This window comes from Vipera berus (assembly GCF_964194415.1).
Source record: "Vipera berus genome assembly, chromosome: Z".
NCBI lineage: Eukaryota > Metazoa > Chordata > Lepidosauria > Squamata > Viperidae > Vipera > Vipera berus.
In genome coordinates, this window is record NC_138205.1 from 57782404 (window position 1) to 57810076 (window position 27673).

The window sequence follows — 27673 nt, forward strand, 5'->3', positions numbered from 1 at the left end:
TGATTCTTTCTTTGATCAGTTTCCAACCATTCTCATCCTTCCCTCTGGTGCTTTGGTAACACTTCTTTGTTGCAGCCCCCCACTTCTTTGTTGCAGCCTCTCAAACCCTGGAATTATGTCTCCCTTATTTCTTTTCTTTAGACTAGCCAAACCCAAGTCCCACAGCCGTTCTTCCTATGGTTTAGTCTCTAGACCTTTGATCATCTTAGTTGCTCCTCTGAATTTTTCCCAAACTCTCAACATCTTTTTTGTGATATGGTGACCAAAACTGGCTGCAGTATTCAAGGTGTGGTCTTACTAGGGTTTTATAAAGCAGTATTAATACTTTGCCTGATCTTGATTCTGTGCCTCTGTTTATACAACCCAGGATTGTATTAGCTTTTTTGGATACTGCTGCACATTGCTGGCTCATAGTCAAGTGATCCTCCGCTAGGACTCGAAGGTCCCTCTCACAGTTACTGTTTTTAAGCCAGGTCTCGCCCAATCCCTATTTGTACTTTTGTTTTTTCCTGCCTAAATCTAAAACTTTGCTTTTCTCCTCATTAGTCAAATGTCAAAATTATTAATATTATGGTACATAATATTAGCGGTTTTCTCAAATCCTTTTAATTTTTCTAAACGGAACCATATTTTTTTAAATGGTTCACTTTTCTTCATCTAATTCTTTGGGATAATTATACAGATGGGAATTGTAATTTCCTTTCAGGGAGAAATAGGCCAGCAAGAAATTATACTCTGCTAGACGAATTAGTTAAAGTCTTTGATGTAAAAGACTTTATAACTTTTATATAAAACTCGAAAAAAAGAGCCTGCCAATATCCCGATCCCTAAGAATTTCGCGAAACAGCAGAAAACGTTTTCTTCCCCGGATTCTTAAGGGGTCCCTCCCTCATAGCTTTCTATCCTCTCTCAGACAATCGGGAGTGGAGGGGTCCGTCAGCCAATGAAAAGGCGCCGGGGTGGCTGGCGGATGGGGCGGGCGGCAAAGAACGAGCTATGGCGACTCGAGGCGTTCGTCCACAGAGGGAGAATGGACGAAGTCAGACAGACCTGTTAATCATCCCCGTGTTACTGTTGTTCCTCCCAGGCATGACGGGTAAGTAATGGTTCCGGGAACAAATCGTAGGCTGGGCAGCTATACATTCAAAACCATCTCAACCAACCCGCTAATTAACCAGGTTGCAGCGGGGGTGGGGGGGGGGGTGGGGGTTGGCTGAAGTTTGAGGAATTTGCTGATAATGCCTTTTAAATATTTTTTTGAAAAAGAAATTAAGGATGTCCGTCGAATTATGTGTGTTATCTTAGAAATTCATTAAAACGGAATTTAGCATAAAATTACTCGGAATTTGAATATTTTCACTTTGTTTTTTTCTCCTCAAAGTGCTGTCTTTATTCATTTACGGTACATATCTTCGGTGAAACTCTTAAAATAAAAGACACTGATTGAAGCTATCCGAAGGTCTAAATCAAGGAATAGGAAATCAGAAATCAAATAAAAGCAAGCTGCAAATAAACACAAAAAACCAAAAAAACCAAACCGGATCCTCAACACTAGGAATGGAATAGAAATATTTTATTATGCTTTCTCTTATTGTTTTAAAACTGAATATAAGTTTTACACATGGATAATGGCATACAGGTATTTCTAGTTTTTTGTTTTGTCTTCAATAGTTAAAGTATGTTTGCTTTAATATATTTAGAATGTATTCTGTTTATTCTCCTTAGATTAAAAAAAGGCCTTAGGGAACAGTCTTGAGCATAGTCATAGACCATTACAGATTAGAATAAAGGCACAGCTCTAGAGAGTAGAATTATTGTCTTTAGGATTAGGATGGCAGGTCTGGAACTGGAAGATGTCCAACAGACTTGCATTTTAGAACTCCCTGATATATCACTAATGCTTTGGGAAATTCTAAACACAGTTTTCATCCTGTGATGGACAAAATTACATCTAATGCTGGAATGTTATAATTATCCGTAGTTTTGGACTTTTTAAAAAATTTCTGCTCCAACTTCATTTGAAAAATCAAGACAGGGAATTATGTTGGTTCTGTTTTGATGTTTAACCCCATAAAATGATGGCAGCAACTATTGAGAATATAGGATGATATCAGTGAATTGTAATTTACAGTTTATATTTTGTGGCCTTGAACATTCATATAAGAAAGCTGACAGTGGGCAAACTGCACATAATTCAGTGAAAAATTTCAAAAGACTATTTAAATCTTTAAATCATTAAATCCAACCTCTTGGAGTCTCCTTTGGCTAATTGGTTCCTCTGTAAACTATTCTTACTGTTAGGAAATAAAAAAAAAGATTCAATCACAATTTGATTTACTATAATTTTAAGTTCTGCAAAGATTTTCGTGGGATGCTCTTTCAAGTATTTGAAAAGTGTTATTGTATGCTCCTTCAAGTCTTTTCAAAGTTAAATTTTCCCAGATACATCAATATATCTAAGACATAGTTTCTAGCAACTTGCTCATCTTCCATCTTCTCTGAATTAAAGCTTCAAACGCAATTTGTATCATGGTGGGCTTTTTTTTTTACCATTGGTAAGTTTGTGCCTTTGAATCAATTTTGACTCCTGGTGACTGCCCAGAACCTATAGCTTCTGTTAACATTCTGAAATAATTTACTTTTGTTCTTACTGGATTACTGCAATCCATGGCTTTTCCTTAACCTTTTGCTACTGAATAAAAGAAGAACAGAATAACAAGTGTTGGAACAGATTTGGAGGTCTTCTAGTCCAACCATTGCTCAAGCAGGAGATCCTACACTATTTCAGACAATGGCTATCCAGTCTCTTTAAAAACCTCCAGTGATGGAACATCCACAATTTTTGAAGGCGTGCCATTCCACTGGCTTATTGTTCTCACTGTCAGGAAATTTCTCCTTAGTTCTAGGTTGCATCCCTCCTTGGTTAGTTTCCAACCATTGTTTCCTGCCAATTACTGCTATTGAGTCAAGTTTCAACTAATCTTACCTGGCTGGTTTTTCTTACCTAAATGTAAAACCTTACTTTTTTCTACACTGAATTTCATTTTGTTAGATAAGGCCCATTGTTCAAGTCTGTCGAGGTCAATCTGGATCTTGCTTCTACATGTTTGCAAATCTTGCTTGATTATCTTTTCCAGGATCTTCCCAGGTATTGATGTCAGGCTGATTGGTCTGTAGTTTCCTGGATATGTTTTTTCCCCCTTTTTTGAAGATGGGAACGACATCAGCTTTCCCCCCAGTCCTCTGGTAGTTCTCTGGTGCTCTAGGATCTTTGAAAGATATGGTTTCATGGTTCTGAGATCACGTTTGCCAGCTTCTTCAGAAACTTGGTATGTAAATCCATTTGGTCCTGGTGATTTGAACTTGTCTAGAGTGGACAGGTATTCTCTTAATATTTTCTTTCCTGTTTTGATTTGTATTCCTAGTCTGTCTTTTAAGGTTCTCCTTTTGGTAGGTTGGGGTATTTTTTTCTTTTTGCATGAAACAGATGCAAAGGAAAAATTAAGCAGGTCGTATTTCTCCCTGCTGCCTGTTACTTCCTTGCTATCTTCTCACATTAATGAACCGAATGTTTCTTTGACTTTTTTCTTATTTTTTATATGTTGAAATAATTTTTTTAAATTATTTTTGACATTTGTTGCATGCAACCCGCGGCTCCGGAGCCGCATGTGGCTCTTTCAGCCGTCTCCTGCGGCTCCCAGTCCTCTGCCATGTGCAGTCCCCCCCCCCAAAAAAAAGTGGGACTAAGAAAGTTCAACCAATCAATTCAAATATGCAGGGTAGGTGCATATCTCGCCTTGGGTCCACTCTTCAGTCAAACCCTGTTCTGCGCATGCGCACACATTTTCTGCGGCTCCCAGTTTTTCCTTTTGTGAGGGAACCGGTTCAGAGTGGCTCTTTCACTGTTTCAGGTTGCTGACCCCTGCCTTAGTTCATTCTGAGCCTTAGCTTTCCTAACTTCATCTTTGCAGATTTGGTATTCTGCCTTAGTTATGTGTGTGTCTCTTTCCATTTTTTTATACTTATCCTTTTTGTCTCAGTTTATCAGAGTTCTTTGTGTAACTATGCTGTTTTTTTCTTGGATTTTTTTTCTTTTTCTTTTTAAGTGGTATTATGTGGGACTGGGCTTTTATAATCATATTTTTCAGAGTTACCAAAGCTTCTTGAGCCATTTTCCCCTTTAAGATTTTCATCAATGAAATGGATGGAATCCATGAAATCCATGGAATGAAATCCACAGAATGGAATGAGCCCCTCCTTTTTTGTGCCCAGTACTGTGCTGTTTTTAACTGAATAAATCTTCTTTTTGTCTACTTTGTTAAGGGAACTTCTTAAAGCAATTTCACAAAAATGGCAGGAGCAGCACATACACATATGAAGTATTTATTGAATTCAGTGCATATTGAGATAAGAGCATCTAACAGTAACTTAGTAAACTCAACTGCATATGAGCTAACCTCACATGAACTAAATTTTGGTTTGCTGTAAATGCAACCTGAGATCACTAAATAAACACTAAATTGAATATCACATTAGTCCAACTTCTATTAATCACGACCTTGCTGTATTTAGTTATTCAATAGTAAGGTATGTTTTGTTCTTTAATGTCCCATGATGAATAATAGTCTTAAGTTGAAAGAAGGCAAATTTCAATTGAACAGTTAAAAACAAAGAATGGTATAAATTGCAGAAAGTGGTTGAATATATGTCACTAAATATTTTCAAATAAAGTTTGGGCAGCCATCTGTTGAAAATGCTTTAATCTGAATTCTTGCTTTGCTTGGATTTGATGGTTTAAACATCAATTTCAACTTCGAAGTATTATGCAAAAATCATTTTAAAAAGAATAATAATAATAATAATAATAACAACAACAACAACAACAACAACAACAATAATTTTATTTATATACCGCCCTTCTCCCGGAGGACTCAGGGCGGTGAACAGGGCAAATATATAAAAATACAAAGATACAAAAGTTAAAAAGGATTAAACATGTGCCCACTAAAAACAATAAATACAAATATTAAAAAACAGTAAAAAAAACCCACCCATCCCCCATCAGGCCAGGCCGGCTTGTTCAAACAAGAATGTCTTTAGATCGCGACGGAAGGAGCGAAGGTCGGGCGCCATCCGGAGCTCAACCGGTAACCGATTCCATAGCTCCGGGGCGCCCACAGAGAAGGACCTCCCCCTGGGGGCCACCAATCGACATTCTCTGATCGGTGGCACCCTGAGGAAGCCCTCTCTGTGGGAACGCACAGGGCGGAGGGAGGTTGATGCCGGCAGCAGGTGTTCCCTAAGGTACTCCAGACCCATGCCATGTAGGGCCTTAAACACCATTACCAGTACCTTGAATCTCACCCGGAAGACAACTGGCAACCAATGCAGCTCACGGAGCAGAGGTGTAACATGGGAGTATCGGGAGACTCCCAACACAACTCTCGCGGCTGCATTCTGTACCAGTTGGAGCCTCCGAGTGGTCCTCAAGGGCAGCCCCATGTAGAGAGCGTTGCAGTAGTCCAGACGAGAGGTCACGAGCGCGTGAGTGACCGTACATAAGGCATCCCGGTCTAGATAGGGCCGCAACCGGCGCACCAGGTGAACCTGGGCGAAGGCCCCCCTAGTCACAGCTACTATGTGGTTTTCCAGAGTGAGCCGTGAATCTAGGAGGACTCCCAAGTTGCGAGCCCTATCTACGGGAGGTAATAGTTCACCCCCCATAGAAAGAGATAGAATGTCCTGAATAACCCGGGATGCCGGGATGCAAAGCCATTCAGTCTTGTCGGGGTTGAGTTGAAGTCTGTTCCTCCCCATCCAGACCCGAACCGCCTCCAGGCAACGGGACATCACGTCGAGGGCATCACTGGGGTGGTTTGGGGTCGAAATAAAAAGCTGGGTATCATCAGCATACTGATGATACCCAACTCCAAAATCACGAATGATCTCACCCAGCGGTTTCATATAGATGTTGAACAGGAGAGGCGAGAGGACCGACCCCTGAGGAACTCCACAAACGAGAGACGTCGAGGTCGACCTCTGCCCTCCTGCCAACACCGACTGCGAACGTCCCAGGAGACAGGAGGAAAACCATTGCAAAACCGTGCCTCCCACTCCCAATCCTTTGAGACGCCGCAGCAGGATACCATGGTCGATGGTATCGAAAGCCGCTGAGAGGTCTAATAGGACTAGGACAGAGGAATGTCCCCTGTCCCGAGCCCTCCAGAGATCATTCACCAGCGCGACCAATGCCGTCTCCGTGCTGTACCCGGGCCTGAAACCTGATTGGTACGGGTCTAGATAATCCGCTTCATCCAGAACCAGAGGGAGCTGATGCACCACCACACTCTCAACAACCTTCGCAAGAAAGCGAAGGTTGGAGACCGGACGGAAGTTATTCAACACAGCTGGGTCCAAGGCAGGCTTCTTGAGGAGAGGTCTCACCACCGCCTCTTTCAAGACGGCGGGGAAACTACCCTCACTCAAAGAGGTAGATATAACCGCCTGGAACCAGCCTCGTGTCCTCTCCCGGGCTGCATAAACCAGCCAGGAAGGGCACGGGTCCAATAAACATGTGGTGGAGCTCAGCCTCCCCATAATCCTGTCCACTTCCTCCGGAGTCACAGAATCAAACTCCTCCCAGGTAATATCGGCAAGACCGCCCGTGTCCTGATCATCAGACTCTGCCCAGTTGGAGTCCAGGCCGGTCCGAATCCGAGCGATTTTGTCCGACAGATGTTGGTTAAACTCCTCGGCACGACCCTGCAAGGGTTCCTCCCTCACCTGATTAAGGAGGGAGCGAGTCACCCTAAACAGGGCGGCCGGGCGATTATCTGCGGACGCGATAAGAGTAGCAAAGTGATTAGACCTCGCCACCCTTATCGCAGCGAGATAAGACCTAATATAGGTTCTTAGTCGCAATCGGTCGGATTCGGATCGGCTGGACCTCCAACAGCTCTCTAGGCCCCGTCTCCGACTCTTCATCTCCCGAAGCTCCACAGAAAACCATGGAGCTCGATGGGATCTGCACCGGGTCAGGGGCCGCAAGGGTACAACTCGGTCAAGAGCCTCCGTGGCTGCCCTTTCCCAGGCTTCCACTAAGGCATCTGCCGAGCTATGAGCAGAGGAGGCAGGTAGGGATCCCAGCGCCGCCTGGAACCTCTCAGGGTCCATTAAGCGCCTGAGGCGGTACCATCTAGTTGGTTCCTCACACCCACGGTGGGGAGTGGCAAAACGGAAGACCAGCCGCAGGAGGTGATGATCCGTCCATGACAGGGGCATAGCAGTTGGAGAGCCCCCACCAAAGTCATCTAACCACCGTCCAGATAAGAAAATCAGGTCAAGGGTGTGGCCTCCCACATGAGTCGGTCCAGAAATTACTTGCGTCAGGTCCATGGCCGTCATGGAAGCCATGAACTCCCGAGCTAACTCAGATGATCCTCCCAGGGATGGTAGATTGAAGTCACCCAAAACTATAAGTTTGGGGAACTCAATCACCAACCCAGAGAGGATATCGAGAAGCTCAGGCAGGGCTGCTGCTGCGTGACTAGGCGAAAGGTACACCAGCAGCAAGCCCAACTGCGCACCAGGGCCGCATCTCAAGAAGAGAGACTCACACCCGACTATCTGGGGAACGGTGGTCTCCCGCGGACACAAGGTCTCCCTCATAACAATCGCCACTCCCCCCCCACCCTGAGCCCGAGGCCGGTGTAGCACCTGGAAACCTGGTGGGCAAAGATCAACCAGAGGAATACCGCCCTCTGGGCCCAACCTAGTCTCCGTGATGCAAGCCAGGTCCGCATGCTCACCCTCGACCAGATCCCGGACAAGGGGAGCCTTATTAACAACAGACCTGGCGTTCAGATACACCAACCGGAGCTCAGGTGGCTGCTCATCCTCGCTCCCGGGACCTCGGGGCAGAAACAGAGGGTCGGAGCGCCTCACTACTTGTAAGCAGCGGAGAGGCCCTCCCGGATATCGATACGGCCCTCTGTTCATACACCTGCTGCCATTCCCTAACGTCGTGGGAATAGGTAATCCCACGACCCGCTCTGGAGCTCCAGGGGCAACCGAATCCCGCTCCCCCCTCACGCGATCAATTCCGGACCTGGCCTGAACAACGGTTGCTGGACTACCCCCCATTGCCGAACAACCATAAGAAATTCCCACCCCCCTCCCTAACCCCACAAAAAATTTAGCTAAGAAACTAACCAGGAGCCTCATCTTAAATTTATATCGGAGGCCCCTGCCCCTGCCCGGCCATCTCTCAGGGTCCCAACAATTGGGCCCTTCATCAAGATTATAGTTGGCTAGAGAGGCGGGTCGCACCCAGGAGGGGGGGGCCCTGAGGGCGAACAAGTCCGTGCTAGTATAGCGAAAATGAGGCATAAGGAGCAATTCCAGGAGAGGGCAGTCCCATATTAATTAGATGATTAGGAGGATCTAAACAGAGGTGAATGGGTGTCCATACCAACAACCCAGCTTCACTGCCACTCAAGCTGGGTAAACCCCGAGAACAGGTCAACCACCATCCTCTCACGAAGGTAGCGACTCTGTTCCCGGGGTGGTCTGGAACACACACGCTGGGTAGGGCATACCCCATAGAGCTCCCACCTCTAGGGGCAGCCGATGTAATTTTAGGCCACCCTCACACCATGGCTTATACCCAGGTCCCTCTGAGTCCTTTGGGGATGATGATAAATAAGGTAATCAAAACTGATTTCAATATTTTCTATGGTATAATTTTGTCTGTTGTAATTCATTTTTGGTTCATTATTTGCTGTTTTGATGGTTAGAGTCTATTGATGAAGGGTGGGTATATGTGGTATAATAAATACTCAATTCAATTTTTCGTTGCAATCTTACATTGACTGACCATTGCCAATTGGTAATATTTTGACCACAGCATGCATTCTTGCATGAGTTGTTCCTGCAAGCCACAGAAATAAATTTTAAAAAAGAAAAAAAGAGAATTATAAAAAATACCTTGCAAATATATTGGTAACAAATGGAGAATAGGTGGAAGTACATTTCTTATCCAGTACCAGTAAATTTATCCAGTAAATTGTAGATGCTACATGAAGTGAGCCATGAGAAATCAAACTTGACCATCAGCTCTGAATTCTTTCCAATTGCTCATGAAATTTGAATGGAAACTTAAAGGATAGATATATCTACTACCAGCAGCAAGTTCCTTTTTATTGTTAAAAAATGTCATTGCGTTAGAATCTAAGGCTACCTCTTTTCTCTTTCCATATCCTTAGGGGTTTACACATTGTAAAGCTAATGTTAAAAAACCTGCTGTGCAGTAATTCTAGCCAGCAGCCTAAATGGTGCTTTGTACATGTTATATGTATGATTATTTGCCCATTTAGCATCACTTCAGATTTTTTGCTTCATGCAATATATACTGTTGATTCTCAGAGAAGAAATCTTTTCTCTTGAAAACAAAGAATCAATCAAACAGAATACAGCTGGAAAGGACCTTGGAGGTTTTCCAGTCTAGCCCGCTGCTCAAGCAGGAGACCATTTCAGACAAGTGGTTGTCCAGACTTGTCATAAAAACCTCCAGTGATGAAACACCCACAATATCTGAAGGCAAGGTGTTCCATTGATTCATTCTTCTCACTATTAGGAAGTTTTTCGTTAATTCCAGGTTGTTTCTCTCCTTGATTAGTTTCCATCCATTGTTTCTTGCCCTGCCCTCTGGTGCTTGGAACAATAATATGATCCCTTCTTCTTTGTGGCAGCCCCTCAAATACTGGAATATTGCTATCATGTCACTTGTAGTCCTTCTTTTCTCTAGACTAGCCAAACACAAATTTTGCAACCTTTCTTCATATGTTTTAGTCTCTAGGCCTTTAATCATTTTAGTTCTCTTTGCACTTTTTCCAACATCTTTTTTGTAGCGTGGTGATTAAAACTGGATGCAGTATTCCTGATCTGATCTTACTAACGTTTTATCAAGTGGTACTAATACGTCACATGATTTTGATTATGTGGCTCTGTTTGTACAACCAAGGACTGTATTAGCTTTTTTGCTGCTGCTGCACAAAGTCATCCCAAAGGTGCTTTTTCAAAAGGCAACTGGACTTTTTTGTTTTTCTTTGAAAATGTTTTGCTTCTCATCCAAGAAGCTTGTTCAGCTCTGACTAGATGGTGGGGAATGGAAGGATTTATATTCCTTGCAGACAACTGGTCATTTGCCTTTTTTAGAGAGTCCTGGAGGCTAGTTGGAGATTTGTCTGTGTCCTCAGGGTCACCTGAATAGTGCAACTGGGTGTGGAGCCTTCTTGGAACTTCTGAAAGGTCTGTTGTGGAGCTGTGCTTTCTGCAGGATGTTTTCTGACCTGTGTCCCTTCACTGTTGAATACAGGCGCAGGCTATTGGGGATGAGTCTGTTGTCTGCATCTCAAACTGAAGCGCAAATGGTTCCTATAGTCTGCAATTTTTCTGGAAATCCATTCATACTCCTGTACCATTCAAAGGGTGCTCATCCCAGAGTGCATAGCTAAATGACTGAAGATTCTTGGTCATCCAGGTCATGGTTATCCCAAAAATCCCTCTCACAGTTTTTGTTTTTGAGCCAGGTTTCACCTAATTTATACTTATACCTTTGGTTTTTTTCTCCCTAAGTGTAAAAACTTCTCCACATTATGATTCATTTTGTTGGGTAGGGCCCATTGTTCAAGTCTTTTTGATTCTGTGCTTGTCTTCTGGGGTGTTGGCTATTCCTGCCAGCTTAGAGTCATCTACAAATTTGATGAGTTCCCCTTCTATTCTCCCATCTAAGTCATTTATGAAGGTATTGAAGAGTACTGGGCCCAAGACAGAACCTTGTGGTACCCCACTGTTTACTTCCCTCCATATAGGTATAGTACCATTAAGGACTACTCACTGTGTATGGCTTGTCAGCCAGTTACAAATCCATTTGGTGGTGCTGGTTGCATATAAGTCTATTCTGCAATCTCCACCACCTTTCCTATGAATATAAAATATAAAACAATATAAACAATATAAAACAGATGTTGAGACTCTGGAAAGAGTGCAGAGAAGAGCAACAAAGGGGGGCTGGAGGCTAAAACATATGAAGAATGGTTGCAGGAATTGGGTATGTCTAGTCTAGTGAAAAGAGTCTAGGACAGACATGTCAAACACAAGGCCCGGGGGCTAGATCCGGCCCGCGAAGTGGTTTCATGCGGCCCGCGAAGCCATCCTGGAAACAGTGAGGGAATGGCCCCCACTGCCTTGGCCCTGGCCCAGAGACCCTCCTTCTGCCAGAGACCCTCAGATCTGTCCCACTCCTGCCAAGGCCCCCATAGGCACCCTTGATGCGAATGAGGTAGAGCTGGCCATGCCCACCCAGTAGGCCATACGCACTCTAGCCATGCCCACCCAGTAGGCCACACCCATGCAGGCCACACCCACCCGGCCCCCTGAGGGCAACCGCAATGCTGATGCGACCCTCAATGAAATTGAGTTTGACAACCCTGGTCTAGGAGTTACATGATAGCAGTGTTCCAGTATTTGAGGGTCTGCCACAAAGAAGAAGGGGTCAACTTATTTTCTAGCACCGAAGGCAAGAGAAGAAGCAATGGATGTAAACGAATCAAGGAGAGAAGAAACCTACAGCTAAGGAGAAATTTCCTGGCAATGAGACTATTGCAAAAAATTAAAGTGAGATTGGAAAATACTAGAAGATTGCTAGGTATAAACAACCATTTGATAGGAGAGGAGTTCATTAGTAGTTTACCTCATAAAAGACAAGTCAGCCTGGCTATAAAAAACTTGGGGGGAAAAATTGTACCTTTTTTGTGCTTCAATAATAAATGAAGGAATGGGGGAGGAGGTCTGTTGTAGTATCCTATATTTTGTCTTTTACCCCTAATTTTTGAATTAAACATCTTACTGAGTTTGTATAATTTTATTGCTTTGATTATGTGCTGTTGTAAGAAGCTTGGCAATGATTGTCATTTCAGTGTTCAGTTTTAAAGTAGAAGTTCTAAACAACAAACATAAAAATAAAGTTCTATTAACATTACAAAATGCAAATATTTTATTGAGGTTGAAAAGTATGTTTTCGTACAGGTGCATCATGCTGTTACCTTGCGAAGAATAACTTAATGTGTCATGATGTTTGTGAACTGGTAAGTTAGTTCTGAATTTATGCCAAACTTTGTATTCTAATGTTATATATTTCCATGTATTTATCACCTTTAATGGTGAAGTGTTAAGCCTGAGATCTTTAGTGTCACCCAGATATTTTCATGAACATATTTTAATTATGAGGGCATTTTAAGTTTAATGGTATGAGTAATCATACTCCCAGTTCTTTCATAATTTATAAATCAGTTTATATTTTTAATTCTGTTTGCATTTTTTGATTCTGTTTTGTATATCACCTTCCTTCTTGCTTATTCCCAGAATGCAACTTTGTTATTTTGAATTGCAACTGAAAATTTTAACCAGATAACAGTTTATTATTACATACAACATGCAAAAATGTTCAGAAACATATTGCTAATAAGCTGGAAACATGCACTTGGACCATAGATGACAGTGGAATTAAATTAATATGAACAATGAATAAAACAATTGTAGAAAATTTAAATAAATTCATTGTTTTCATAGTTGATTGTTGGGGAAATAATACTACCTGGGCTAATACCTCAGGAAACAGGCGTATTAATGATTCATGAAATATTGTCATGGTTCCAACAGATAAGAGACGAATAAAGCAGAACTTGGACGTTTGAAAATTTCTCAAAGAACCTGTTTATTAGTTACAAAGTATCGGCACAATCAAAAGTGAAACCAAGTCTGAATACACAAGTAATTTCCCAATTACAAGTTATAATGTCCCATCCACAAAACTATGAAATCAACTACGTTCCCCAGTATATTCATTTGGCGGGCTTTTTTATACAATGGCCAGTCCCTGGTTATGGGAGCAGTAGATGACCTTGGTTCCCATTGAAAATTTCCCATTTCCCATAGAAAATTATGTTGACTAATGAAGCACCTGGGCAACCTCCCTGCCTCCGTTCTATGTGGCAACCTAGAATAAGAAGAAAAAATGGCGGAAGCCACTCTCAGTGTAGAGTTGACAGTCGGCCCCTCTTAAAAAGAGAGAGTCTCCTGTAGGGGAAACAAAAAGCACATTAAGCATTTCCTCGAGGCTTGTGAGGATATTTGTTGTAAAATTTTTGTACTAACCTTTCTGCTTTCACTTATGTACGTTTCACCCACGTGACCTTTGACAGTGGATAGCCTTTCCGCTGAATGAGATATTGTAACTTCCCCTTCTACAACCTAGAATCAAGAATTCATTTTATCTCATAATGTGTTTCTCCCTCTACCACTATTGGACCTGGCAGCTTCTTTAGAATAGGTCTTAAAAAGGATTCAGAAACAGACTATAATGGAATACAGGGTGGACTTTCCCTAAAAGCCATGGAAGCTTTAACTCCACGGTAACAGGATTTATGATTTTGGTGATAGGAAAAGGACCCAGAAACTGGCCCCAATTTTTTGCTGGGTCTCAAATATTTAGTTGAAAGATAAACCTTTTCCCCAGCATAAAATGGTCTTTGAGGGGAGCGTTTCTTATCAGACAGCTCCTTGTAAACTTAGCGGCTTGGGTTAAGCTTTCGTTACGTTCGTCCAAACACTTTGGAAGGAGGCCACCTACTGATCCAAAGTTTGGGAGGCAGGTGGCTCCTGGAGGTACTCAGGCATAGGCACAAAATCCCTCCCAGTAACTATTTTAAATTGTGTAAGACCAATACTACTGCGCACAGTATTATAGGCTACTTTAGCAAAAGGCAGAAGATCAGCCCAATTAGTCTGCTGGTAATTAACATAGCATCTGAGCTACTGCTCTATCATTAAGTTTGCACTTTCAGCTGCCCTATTAGTACTCAGATGAAAAGCCGATGAGAGTCCCTGAGTAGACCTAATAAGCTTAACGAACTCCCCCCAGAACTTCACAGTGAAGTTCTGTCTGAAAGAATCCGCTTAGGAGCTCTATGGAGCTGATAGATGTGCTTCAAAAACATATTGGCCAGTTTCTGAGCAGAGGGAAGCCCTGAAGAAGTGATGAAATGAGCTTGTTTGGAAAATAGATCAACCACAGTCCATATTACAGTATTTCCTTTGCTCTCGGGCAGGAACAATACAGTGGCTGGTACACATGATTTTGGTGGTTGGATAAAACCCTGAGTTCCTCTTCAGCGGCTACAGGAGTGTTCCTGCATTGAGGGGCAGCCTCGGCTTGATAGAGGTCTGCCAGGATTGTAGCTCCCCCCCTGCGGTACCAGCTTCACAGGTTGGATCAACCTGGACTTTGGCCAAGCCCCTGCCAATGACGCCTCCTCAGTGGCTAGAGCGGTTGCTTGCACTCCGACAGCCGGAGTTCTGTTGTGGCCAGCAAAGGCTCCATTATTTTCCTCCATCTTCAAATCTTCGCTGAGTCTTCACCGCTCTCCTAAAGGATGGGTAGGCAGTTGGGGCCCAGCACTCTGGGGAAAAAAAGCAAAAGTTTTAGGAGACTTGGTTTGATGTCATGGTTCCAACAGACAGAGATGAATAAAGCAGAACTGAAGTTTGAAAATTCCTCAAAGAACAGGTTTATTAGTTACAAAGTACTGGAATGATCAAAAGTGAAACTAAGTCTGAATACAAGTAACAATTACCCAATTACAAAGTATGCAAGCAACTATGTCCCCCAATATATTCATTTGGTGGGCTTTTTTATACAACGCCCAGTCCCTGGTCGTGGGAGCAGTAGATGACCTTGGTTCCCACAGGACAGAAAATTATTTTGACTAACAAAGCACCTTGGCAACCCCCTCCCTCCATTCTATGTGGCAACCTAGAATGAGAAGAAAAAATGGCTGCAGCCATGCTCATTGTAGAGTTGACAAATATCCCTTAAAAGTTCCGGGATATCTGAGGGAACACCTGCTGCCGGCATCAAGTTCCCTTCGTCCAGTGCGCTCCCACAGGGAGGGTTTTCTCAGGGTGCCACCGGTAAGAGATTGCCGGCAGACGACACCCAGGGATAGGGCCTTCTCAGTGGGGGCGCCTGTCCTTTGGAACCAGCTGCCAGTGGAGCTGAGGACTGCCCCCGACCTCCGTTCATTCCGCCGGGACCTGAAGACCTGGCTCTTCGAGCTCTCTGGCCCAGGCTGAGAATTAATCTTAATTTTAACTGGGGTTTTATTTATGCAGGGACAAATATATTTTTTAAAATTTGTTTTTAACTTTTGTATCTTGGTTTTTTTTTTTAATCACCCTGTAAACCGTCCTGCCCCTTCATGGATTACTGCCTTGTCGTGGCGAAGGGGCTTGCGTAATTCAATGAAGCTATGAGCTATGCCGTGCAGGGCCACCCAAGACGGACAGGTCATAGCTGAGAGTTCTGACAAAACGTGATCCACTGGAGAAGGAAATGGCAACCCACTCCAGTATCTTTGCCATGAAAACCCTATGGACAGTACCAAAAGGCAAAACGATATGACGCTGGAAGATGAGCCCCTCAGGTCGGAAGGCGTCCAATATGCTACTGGGGAAGAGCAGAGGGCTAGTACTAGTAGCGCCAGAAAGAATGAAGCGACTGGGCCAAAGCCGAAAGGGCGCTCAGCTGTGGATATGTCTGGTGGTGAAAGGAAAGTCCGATGCTGTAAAGATTTTTTCTCCATAGGAACCTGGAATGTAAGATCCATGAATCAAGGAAAGCTGGACGTGGTCAAACAAGAGATGACAAGACTGAACATCGACATCTTAGGTATCAGCGAACTAAAATGGACAGGAATGGGTGAATTTAATTCAGATGACCATCAGGTATACTACTGCATGGCATCTGGCCCTCTCAATTCCTGGCAAATAGATGGGGAAGAAATGGAGGTAGTGACAGATTTTGTTTTCCTGGGCTCCAAGATCACTGCAGATGGGGACTGTAGCCAAGAAATTAAAAGACGCTTGCTCCTCGGGAGGAAAGCCATGGCAAATCTAGACAGCACACTAAAAAGCAGAGACATCACCCTGTCAACAAAAGTGCGTATAGTCAAGGCTATGGTCTTCCCAGTTGCAATGTATGGCAGTGAAAGTTGGACCATAAGGAAGGCTGAGCGCCAAAGAATTGAGGCCTTTGAACTATGGTGCTGGAGAAGACTCCTGCGAGTCCCTTGGACCGCAAGGCGATCAAACCGGTCAGTCCTAGAGGAGATCAATCCTGACTGCTCTTTAGAAGGCCAGATCCTGAAGCTAAAACTCAAATACTTTGGCCACCTAATGAGAAGGAAGGACTCACTGGAGAAGAGCCTAATGCTGGGAAAGATCGAGGGCAATAGAAGAAGGGGACGACAGAGAATGAGGTGGCTGGATGGAGTCACTGAAGCAGTAGGCGTGAGCTTAAATGGACTCCAGAAGATGGTAGAAGACAGGAAGGCCTGGAGGAATGTTGTCCATAGGGTCGCGATGGGTCGGACACGACTTCGCAGCTAACAACACCAACAACAAACCGTCCTGAGTCCTTCGGGAAAGGGCGGTATATAAATGTAATAAAATAAATAAATAAATAAAAGTTCAAAGCTTAAAAGTTCCAAGCTCAGAACCATTCTTTAAGCTTAGCACAAAACATACTATGTTTTTATACTGGAACAAAGCATACCATGCTTTAAGTGTGAACTCTGCCATTTCAATTCATAGTTTTGGGTGCTCCATTGGCTCATGAATGGTTAAAATAAATAAACAGCAAAATGGTTTCTACTATCTTTCTCTTCCATGGTCTAAAAGGATGAGTACACGGTCTAAATTCACTGGTTTGAGCTTCTTTCTAAGTTTTTCAGCTTTTATAATTTGTAAGTAGCAAATGATACTTGCCTTTAGAACTGATAAACTGTAGAAATTGTTCTATCTTGTTTGATGGTCCCATTAATCTACATCTTGCACCATATCACTGTCACTATTTAGAATTAAATCTAGGGTTGCTAAGTTCCTTTGTTCCAACTATTTTAGCCACAGTGATATAGTTATTTATACTTGGTTTTTTATGAGTTTATGTGGTCTGAGCATTATTAAACACATGTTATATAAGGCTTACTGGAGTCCATCATTTTTATAGTAATCTCTCTTTTTGCTTCCCTAATTTCAGAATTTCAAGATCAATTTCAACATTTGATCAGATGATCAATACCTTTTCCTTAGAACAGATGTGTAGCTAGATATTGGCACTCATCATACTACTATATAAACCCTAAATGTATTCTCATTCACAACTAAGTATTCTAATTCTCCCATCTTGTGCTTGGAAACCTCTAGCACATACATGCATACATACATACATACAGCCTTTTGAACTAAATACTGTTATATGTGACAGCAGCTTGGCTGTTTTTGTCAGTGCTTAACATATGTAAACCTCCTTGCTGAGCACTATTGTCAAATCTATTCATTGTGCTCCTTGTTTAATAGACCATATGTTTGGAGTATTATTTTTGAGAATTCTACCCAGGCAGTCCCAATATTCAGTCTGCTAGCTAGCAATCCATATTTAGTATCTAAGATTGGCCAGTCACTTTCCACCACTTTTGAACTTTATTTACTGCTTTCTCTTTATCTCCATCTAACAATTTAAATAGATGGTACATTATAGCTTCAGTCTTTGCATCAGCAGGAAAGGCATGATATTTGCAGCCTTTATACCTGTCATACTTTCTGTCTGCTTAAGCATTTATATAGCCAGCCATCTTACATTGAACTCCAGGCATCTCCCAATAAAAACAATTAAAACAACATGAATTACAAAAGCATAATACATGTATCTATAAAAGCCATAAGCATTAAAAACCTGGAACCAAAATTAAGCTTCCAATATCCTTCTTAAATCCTCTCATCCACCTCACCCAATCCCAGCACTTGGAAGAAAAACAAGCTTTTGCTTTTTTGAAGGCTAGGAGAGTGGAGGCTTGCCAATCTTTAGAAAGGATGTTTCATAAGGCAGGGGTTGCCACAGAAAAGGCATACTTGCTAAATGCCATAAAAGGGCAATATTTAAAGGAAAGAAGTGTATCCAATTTCCTAGGTAGGAAGGGTAGCTGGCCTTAGGGAGCGGTAGTCCTATAGATCAGGGCTTTTCAACCTTTTCACTGATTGTACCACTTTTAGGATAAGGCAATATTCAAGTACCACCAGTCATCTAGCAAGGTGTCAAGAACTTGATAAAAAAAAGGGAAAAAGTGATAACGTAAGGTAGTCCTTGACTTATTGACTTAATTAAGTTCACTTAATGACTGTTCGAAGTTACAACGGCATTGAAAAAAGTCACATAACCATTTTTCACACGACTGTTGCAGCATCCTCAGGGTCATGTGATTTACATTTGGATGCTTGGCAGCTGATTCGTATTTCTGATGTTCACAGTGTCCCAGGGTCATGTGATCCCCCTTTGCAACCTTTTGGCAAGCAGTCAATGGCTGGGGGGCGCTTGTGGGGACGGCTGTGGGGGGATTCAGGGATCTCCAGTGGAAGGGGTGGGATTGGGGTGGGCACCAGGGCATGGTCCATCAGAGGAGCCTCACCGTCTCTCTTGGGCTGTGCGGGGCACTCCTAGACAGTGGTGCGGGCTGCCCAGAGTCCTGGGCAGCGAAGGGCAAGTGCCCAGCCCTGACCCTCGAGCTCCCAGGGCACCAGAACGCTGCAGCTCAACCCAGTCCAGCCCCAGTTTCCTGAGGGGGTGCTGCCTGCACTTACCTCCTCCTTGAGGCTGCTGATGCTGCTGTGCTCACTCTTCTTGGCCAGGTTACTTATGGTGGGTGAAGAAGGCAAAGTGCATGGGTCAGAGGGAGGCCCACTCCCTCTCCATACGAGGAGACCTAGCTTTGTAACCAAAGCATCCTTCGCAGTAGGATGGAAAACCACCAGGTTAGGCCAGGAGGAAGGGGCAAGGGGATGGCAAAAGGGCAGCAGGGCTGCTGGTGGCCAAATGCTAAGGCAGGACTTCCCTCAGAGCCTCCTTTCCTCTCATTATAAGCTCCTTCCTTCCTTCCTTCCTTCCTTCCTTCTTTCTTTCTTTCTTTCTTTCTTTCTTTCTTTCTTTCTTTCTTTCTTTCTTTCTTTCTTTCTTTCTTTCTTTCCTTCTTCCCTTTACTTTTTTCCCCTTCCCTCTTCATTCTCCTTTCTTTTTTCTTCCTTCTCCACTTTCCTTCTTTTTTCTTCCTTGTTCTCTTCCCCTTTTCCCTTCTTTTTCTTTGTCTTTCCTCTTTCCCTTTCTCCTTTCCTGTCCCTTCGTGGATGCTCAAATGCAAAAGGGGAAATATTTCTCAATGCCTCCTTGCCTTGTGATCAAATGCCACCTTTGCTAGTAGTTTGTGGCCACTTAAAAGATTGAGAAAAACCAGGCTCAGTTTATCCCGTGCTTTCATTTAGTGGGGGCGTCCACAGACCACAGTACAATAAAACGGTCAAAATCATGGCTGTGATAGTTGATCAAAGCTCCTCCGTTTTTTATGTGCAACAGCTTTAGCATTAGGAACAGAGGTAGCTTAGTTGCTTTTCTATTAATACATAATCCTTAAAAGGGCTCTCTTGTAAGGACCCTGCCTTGGTGTAATTCAGACTGGAAATATAGCAAAGGAAAATATTTTTCCCCACTCTCCTTTGTTCTATTTTCCCATTGGAAATAGCTATTAGCAACACTCAAGGAAGGGATGCTTTCCTAAGAGCTCTCAATTCAAGAATACTAATGTTAACTTCGATTGCCAACAAAGTTCTTCTGTGACAAAAAAAGGTAAAAGGTAAAGGTTCCCCCGACTCTAGGGGCCGATGCTCATCTCCGTTTCAAAGCTGAAGAGCCAGCGCTTGTCCGAGGACATCTCCATGGTCATGTGGCCGGCATGACTAGACGCCAAAGGCGCACGGAATGCTGTTACCTTCCCACTGTAGTGGTCCCTATTTTTCTACTTGCATTTTTACGTGCTTTTGAACTGCTAGGTTGGCAGAAGCTGGGACGAGTAACGGGCGCTCACTCTGTTACGTGGCACTCAGGATTTGACCTGCCAAACTGCCAACCTTCTGATCGACAAGCTCAGCGTCCTAACCCAAATTGCTTTCTCCTTTGAACTGGGGCATTTCGAAGTGAATTGCCCCTTTCCTCCTTTCTTCCTCTTTCCCTTCCCCTTTTTCTTCCTCCCTCCCTCCTTCTCTTCCCCCTTTTCCTACTTTTCTCCCTCCCCCTTTTCCTTTTCTTCCTCCTACCCTTCCCCGTTTTCCTTCCTTCTTTTCCCTTTCCTTCTTTCCTCCCCCTTTTTCTTTCCTTACTCCTTTCCTCCCTCCTTTTTTCCTTCCTCCCTCTGTCAACGCTGCAAACATTGGATGTTTTTGCTCTGAATAAAATGAAGCTTGGGGGAGGAGAATGCTAACCCAGTTGTTTAAATAAGATAAGGAATGGCACGCTAGATGACGGAACTGAAGCTTGCATTTTAAGTTAACTGGAGAATGTGATTTATGATGTTTAAATTAAGGGAGGGAATTGTGTTTGATACGATGTGTTCAGGGGAGGAGAATTCAGATTTTGGCATCCATCCATGAGTGCCGATGCTTCGTTCTCATTATTATAGACTTTTTAGAATAAACAATGCCTGAATGTTCTTTGAACTGTCTCTTTAGTCGGAACCATGACATCATGCCCAAATCACCTTTCTTTTCAAACAACCTGGGGGCCTTGAGCCCCAGCCGCTGTCTCTAGCCTTGAGAGAAGCTGGCAAAGATTCAGGGAAAAATCTTCATCATGGGAAAAGAGAAACTGCTCGAAGATGGTGACCTGGCAGCTACTGACACCTCAGAGGAGGAAGTAAAAGACAGCATACTGTGGGAAGATGAGTTTGTGCAGGACTCCCAGTTGTGGGGAGAACCCAAGCAGTTAGGAGAGCTTATCTGGTCATCAGGCTGAAACAACTCCAGCGGAGACTCCAGACGCCTTGAGACTGCCTTGCTGCCGTCAAAGACTTCAAAAGCAGAATGGTGGAGAGCTACCAGATTGTCTGCCACTGAGAATTGGGGTAAGTGGAAAATGCTGTCTGCAGATCAGACAGCCCTCCAGCCCCAGGAGTCCCCTGCCAGGCTCTCCAGACCCACAGAGACAGAGAGCCCCAGCCTGGGGCCTCTGCAACAATGGGAAGTTTGGGAACCCCTGCAAATGGAAGGCCAGCAACCTCTGAGCTTGCCACAGCTAATAGAGGCAACAGCTTGGGGTGGTGCAGAAGCCTAGAGATCAGAAGCTGGTGGGAGGATGACCACAGTTAGGAGATTGGACAATGCCCCTGAACTTACAGCAACTGCTGAGGGGCCCGCTAATGAGGGAGACCCAGCAGCCTCCCCTCAGACAACCACAGCAAGTGGGGCAGGAGCAGGGCCTGAACATGCAATGCCTGGGCATACAGCAGCACCAATGGGTTTGCCAGCAACTTGGGGTTCAACAGCTGCAGTGGGGCCCCCGGCAGCCATTGAATCAACAACCAGGGTGGGGCCAGCAGCTACTAGGGGTACAACAGCCACAGTGGGTGTCCCAGCAGCTAGTGATGGCCCCACCTTTCAGAGCGACCTTTGATGGGGACCCAGAGAAACTGATTTTTTTTGTCAACCAAGTATGCCCTCATTTGAATCGCTGGGCCTATCTCTACCTGGATCCAGGTGCTATGGTTGATGTGATTGCGTTCAGCGTAGAGGGAGAAGCATCCGAATGGTTAAACAATTTATATAATGAGCAAGCCCCTGAATTGGAGGACACCCACCTCTTCCTCCTAGGCCTGAGAGAAAAATTTGAGGACCCATACACTGCTCTCAAAGCAGAAGAACAAATCCACAAGATAAAACAAGCTGGCCGGCCTTTCCTGGAGTATGTGCGAGAGTTTCGCAAGGTAGCCGGTCAGATAAAGAGATGGCCTGAGCAATCCATAATTCATCATTTCAGGGAAGGGTTGGACGATCACCTTTCTCAGGCTTGCATATACCGAGCTGTACCTGACGAGCTGCAAGAATGGTACCGGGCAGCGGTAAGATTAGATGTTCAGCTCGCCTGCTATAAGAAGCCTCTCCCACCTGAAGCTGAGTGAGGCCAGAACAACCCGAATGGCAATCACCCCCACGAAAACCTTCAACTACTGTGATGGCTGAAAGACCCAGGCCACCTGCAGCCCCCCAATTAAGTGTTTCCGGTGCGGACAGCAGTGACATCGAGCAGTGAATTGCCCAGTCCCCTACCCCCAATCGCAGAATAGACCAGGACCAGCAGGGAGAAAGAAACTTGCACATCAGCTAATGAGAAAGAAATCCAACTGGATCACGCAGGAACCTGTTGCCCAGGTCACATCCCCCACACGGGAGGATGCTGGGACTTAAGCTGGATCTGCCCCAGTTGTACCCTCTTTTGACAGCGACAATGAGGGAGAGAGCGACCCGATGGTGAGCCGACACGTTTCACCTTTCTCACTACCTGCCAAGCTCATCCCTAAGTCGGGTAAGCAGGTAGATTTAAAGGTGCTACTTGATTCTGGATGCTCCCGATGCATCATTAGCTTGCCATTTGCCACAAAACTGGGCATATGAGCAAAACTGCTCTTCAAACCTGTGAGATTTGAGCAAGCCAATGGCTCCCTGATGGGAGGAACTTTAGTCACACAATTAATGGAGCCCCTACGCCTAGAAATAGGTGACCACTGGTGGCCCCAAAAGTGACTGAGGCTGTGATCCTAGGACAGGGGTCGGCAACCTGAAAAAGCAAAAGAGCCACTGGGAACCGGTTCCATCACACATTAAAAAAAGTGGGAGCCGCATGCGTGCATCCACGCACGCGCACGCGCATAAAACAAAACATTTTGCGCATGCGTGTGCGTGAATACATGCGCGCGGTTCCACTTTTTTTATGTGGACGCACCTGCATGCCAGCAGCGACGGGTCTCCGTGGTGACGGGCGCTGGGTTGCGGCACCGCCTTCAGCCTGGGCATCACCGGAGCCACCCCCGGGACCTCCAAACTGCCACCCGAACACCCGTTTGGAGACCTGCTGGTGCCGGTTTAGAAAGCTGCTGCGGGCCGCGGTAGCTTTCTAAACCGGCACCAGCAGGTCTCCAAACCGCACCTCCGCCCGAACACCAGCAGGTCTCCAAACGAGTGTTTGGGCGGAGGTGCGCACACCCCGCTATCACTTCTCTAGGACGGCCGCATACCACCTGCCAGGTGCCAAAGTACCAGTGATGATACGTGTACCACCGGTTTAAAAGCCCTGCTATAGATAACCTGGTCCCCTTACTACCTTTTAAAGGTAATAACTAGCATCCTGAATTACACACAATATTGGGAGCTAGCAAAGCCTGTTCAACAGAGGTTATATAGGCAAACTAAGGGAGAACACATCACTGCATGTGCTGCCACATTCTGGGCTAGTTTTAGCCTCCAAGTGATCTTCAAGAGTTGCCCCATGTAGAGCACATAGCAGTAATCTAAACTGTAGTGCTAGTTAGATCACTTTCAGTGACTCATCTATCTGTGATAAAAGTTGCCAACAAGCAGTGGCCTCTTCCCTCTGATACAAATATTGTACAAGAGAATACTTAGGATTCAATTTCTCCTGTAGGAATGTCTCCTTATCCTCAAAAATCATAGCATTCTTCTCCAATTTTTTATTTTATTTTAAGAGCAAGGGAATTGTTATCTTGGGAGGGGTAAAGTTATGGTATCTTGGAAAGTGTAGTTTACATAACTCTGTACTTCTCCAAATGTCAGTTCAGTTATAAATGTAAAAGCCCAGTCCAACACAATACGACTAAAAAAGAAATCCAAGAAGAAACCAGCATGGCTGCACAAAGATCTCTCTAACTGGATGACAAAAAGGATAGGTACAAAAAAATGGAAAGAGACACATAACTAAGGCAGAATATCAGCAAATACCCCGAATCTGCAAAGGTGATGTCAGGAAAGCAAAGGCTCAGAAAGAGCAAAGAGTTGCAACAAAAGTCAGAGATAATAAAATAAGTTTCTTTCAACATATAAATAATAAAGTCAAGGAAACAGTCAGTCCACTAAAGAGTGAAGATGGCAAGGAAGTAACAGGAAATAGAAAACAGAGCTGCTTAGCTCATTCTTTGCATCAGTCTTCACACAGAAGCTATAGCACAACGTACCAAAAACATAACTGTAAAAGACTAGAAATAAAAGTTAAAATAAGGAAAAAAACTGGTAAGAGAACACCTGTCTGATCTTGATGAATATAAATCACTGAGAGCAGATGGATTACTTCCCAGAGTTCTGAAGGAGCTGGCAGATGTTATCTTAGGACTATTGTATCATGTCTTTAAAATATCGTGGAGCACTGGGGAACTACCAGAGGATTGGAAAAGAGCTGATGTGGTTCCCATCTTCAAAAAAAGAAAAGGGAAAAAAAACAGACCCAGGAAACTACAGACCAATCAGCCTAACATTAATACCTGGGAAGATACTAGAAAAGATAATCAAAGATAATCAAAAAACAGATCTGTGACCATCTAGAAACAAATAAAATTATAACTAGTAGCCAGCACGGGTTTGTTAAAAACAGATTATGCCAAACCAATCTTATTTAATTCCTTAACAAAGTGACTAAATTAATAGACCAGCTAAATGCTGCGGGCATAGTATATTTAGACTATTTGACAAAGTAGACTACAACCTACTTCTTGGTAAGCTAGAAAAATGTGGGATAGAACCTATACTGCTAAAAACAATAAATAAAGAAAACTACAACAGTTAAAGTTGAAAGAAGAATTTAGAAAATTAGAATTAGAACTACAAATACACCGACGAAAGAAAATATTTAAGAGCAAATGGAGATAATAAAACAAAAACTGAACTTAGTAGAGGCAGAAATAATGGCTCGACAGATTAAAAGGACTAAACAGAACTTTTTTGAAAATGCCAATAAACCAGGGAAATGGTTAGCATATAGACTGAAAAAAGAAAAAGAGGAAAAATTGATAAACCATTGCAAGACCCCAAAGGTGAGTTACAGTTTCAAAATGACACAATTTAAAAAATTATTAAAGACTTACAAGATTCTCTACAACGCAACTTCAAAAGAAAAAAATACAGTAGTACCTAAAAAAAGCAGACTTACCAAAAATTCCAGAGAATATTCAAAAAATATTAAATAGGGAAAATATCAATGATGAAGATAACAGAGGCCATAAAAAGGCAAAAGAAAAAGATAAGACCCCAGGCCCAGATGGATTACCTGCAAAGCTCTACAAATATTACAAGATATACTAAGCCCAATATTGAAAGAACTGTGTAATGAAATACTTTTGGAGGCTAAAATACCAAATACATGGACTGAAGCTAACATTACCTTAATACCCAAAGAAGATTCTGACTTGACGCAAATAAAAAACTGCAGAACAATATCGTTATTAAATGTAGAATATAAAATGTTCGCTTCAATAATAGTAGAAAGACAAAGAATTTCTGACTGAATTTATACATACAGACCAAAATGGCTTTCTACCTAAAAGATAGATAAAAAATAACTTAAGAATGATCTTGGGTGTTTTAAGAGTACTATGAAATTCATCCAGGGAAACAGATGGCTTTAATATTCCTTGATGAACAGAAAGCGTTCGACAATGTAAACTGGCAAGTTATGTTTCAGCAATTAGAGAAAATGGATTTTGGAGAAAAATTTACAAACATAATCAAAACAATTTTTCATAAACAAACAGCTAAAATAATTGTAAATGGAGATTTTACAGAAAACTGACATTATAAAAGGCACAAGGCAGGTGTTGTGTAGTGAGTTCTTTGGAGGCAGGAAGCAAGACGAGAGGTTTCAAACAGGAACATTGCTTTATTAAGGCTAACAAGAACAACTGAATCAGAGGCTTCTGTGCAGCTACTTATACGGTTGGCCATTAGGCGGCGGCCAATAGGTTTAAAGGAACCCAATCCTGCCCCAAATCAACCAATGATCTTGGAGACTGCATGTCTGGCTAGTCAACAACTGTTACACAGACACCTCATTTGAGCAACCTTAAGCAGCATTCAAAAGACACGTGAAAACAGTTAAGTAAAATCCCAATACATTACACCCCTCCCCCCTAGAATGTACACACATTCTTAATATTATTTGAGAATAGTCTTGCAAATGTGATGGTCTGCACAATCTTGCAGACCGCCTGGGGGATCCAGGCAACTCCCAGTCCACCAGCTTGCCTGCCGGGCTGGGTAGACCAGGACCCATGAGTTCATGAGAGTCTGATTGACTCGAGTCCCTTTGGCTGGCCATTCCAGGTCAGCCCAGACCAAAGTCCAAGGAAGAAGCAGAGTTAGCACATCAGCTGTCTTGTTTGGGTTGACTTTCCCCATCAGGGGACCCATGTTGCACTCCCAGGCTTTGCCCATCTACGACCACCTCCCTGTTCTACTGACTGGTTGAGTTCTCAGAGCATGTGAACTGTCCTGCTTGGCTGCCAGTTTCTGGCTATTTGTGGACCTGCCATGAGGTCCTTGCTTAGTGGCCATTCTGCAAAACGCTTCCACAGCTGATCCATATGGCGATGAACAACACGCCCCCCATCCAGAGCCACCTCGTAGGAAAGAGGTCCTGAAATTTTGACAATTTTACCAAGGCACCCACAAGTTCCCATGCCCATAGTTTCAGGCCCAGACCCCATCACCCACTTGCAACTCCCTTGGAGCCTTTGGATGAGAGGTGTCTGCTGCCACCCGGTCAGGATGCAACCTGTCCAGTTTTGTGATGAGCCTTCTTCCCCAGCGAAGCTTTGCTGGGCTCTTGCCTGTTGCTGTACAAGGTGTAGTGTGCTGGCAAAGCAAGAAATCAGCCAGCCTATGGTGCCAATATCCAGTCACTATGTGCTTGAGGGACTCCTTTGTTGTGCGCACCATTCGTTTTGCCTGCCCATTAGTTGAGGAGTCAAAGGGAGCCGACGTTGCATGCCTTATGAGGTTAGTCCTCAAGAAGGCTTGAAACTCTGCCAGTGTGAACTGGGCCCCGTTGTCCAGGTCTACGACGTCTGGTAGCCCATGTGTGGCAAAAAGCTTTCTAAGCACCTGGATGGTGCTAGCAGTAGTCATAGTTGCAATAGAAATTACTTCCAACCATTTAGAGCGGCTTTCGACCACTATCAAAAATAGCTGTCCCTGAAAGGGCCCAGCGAAGTCAATGTGAATTCTTAACCACGGTGTATGAGTTTCCTCCTGTCTGTGGACAGGAGCACGTGGCATTTCTGGTCTGGACTGTTGACATGTGTAACATCCGTGTACTGGAACTTCGATAGCGTTATCTAACCCTGGCCACCATAGGTAGTTTCGTGCCAATGCATAGTCCGGATGTCCCTCATGCAGAGACTGAAGTACACGGTTCGTTAATGAACTGGGGACAATAACCCTGCTCCCCCATAAGATGCAACCCTTGTGAGCTGAAAGCTCGCCTCTATGTGTGAAGTAGCTCTGGAACTCTGGTCCAGGGCTGTTTTCCAGCCACCCTGTGTGAATCCATGATAAGACTCTGCTTAAAACCTTGTCTGCAGCAGTTTCTGCAGCCGCATTCCCAGCATGGAGGGGAAATTCAGGCAAATCTTGAATTGCGAGCTGCTGGACCTGGATCTGGCTCTACCTGTGGCAATGG

At 43.9% G+C, this 27673-nt stretch overlaps 1 protein-coding gene across 1 annotated transcript in view; it reads left to right on the forward strand.

Annotated features, from left to right (window-relative positions):
- Window positions 1-985: 985 nt before the first annotated feature.
- RECK (reversion inducing cysteine rich protein with kazal motifs) overlaps window positions 986-27673 on the forward strand; it is a 283835-nt gene continuing 257147 nt past the window's right edge. Inside the window, exons 1-2 of the mRNA XM_081343248.1 lie at window positions 986-1096; window positions 12088-12146. Coding sequence (XP_081199374.1) covers window positions 997-1096; window positions 12088-12146 — 159 coding nt within the window. The 5' untranslated portion in view covers window positions 986-996. The remainder of the gene's footprint in view (window positions 1097-12087; window positions 12147-27673) is intronic.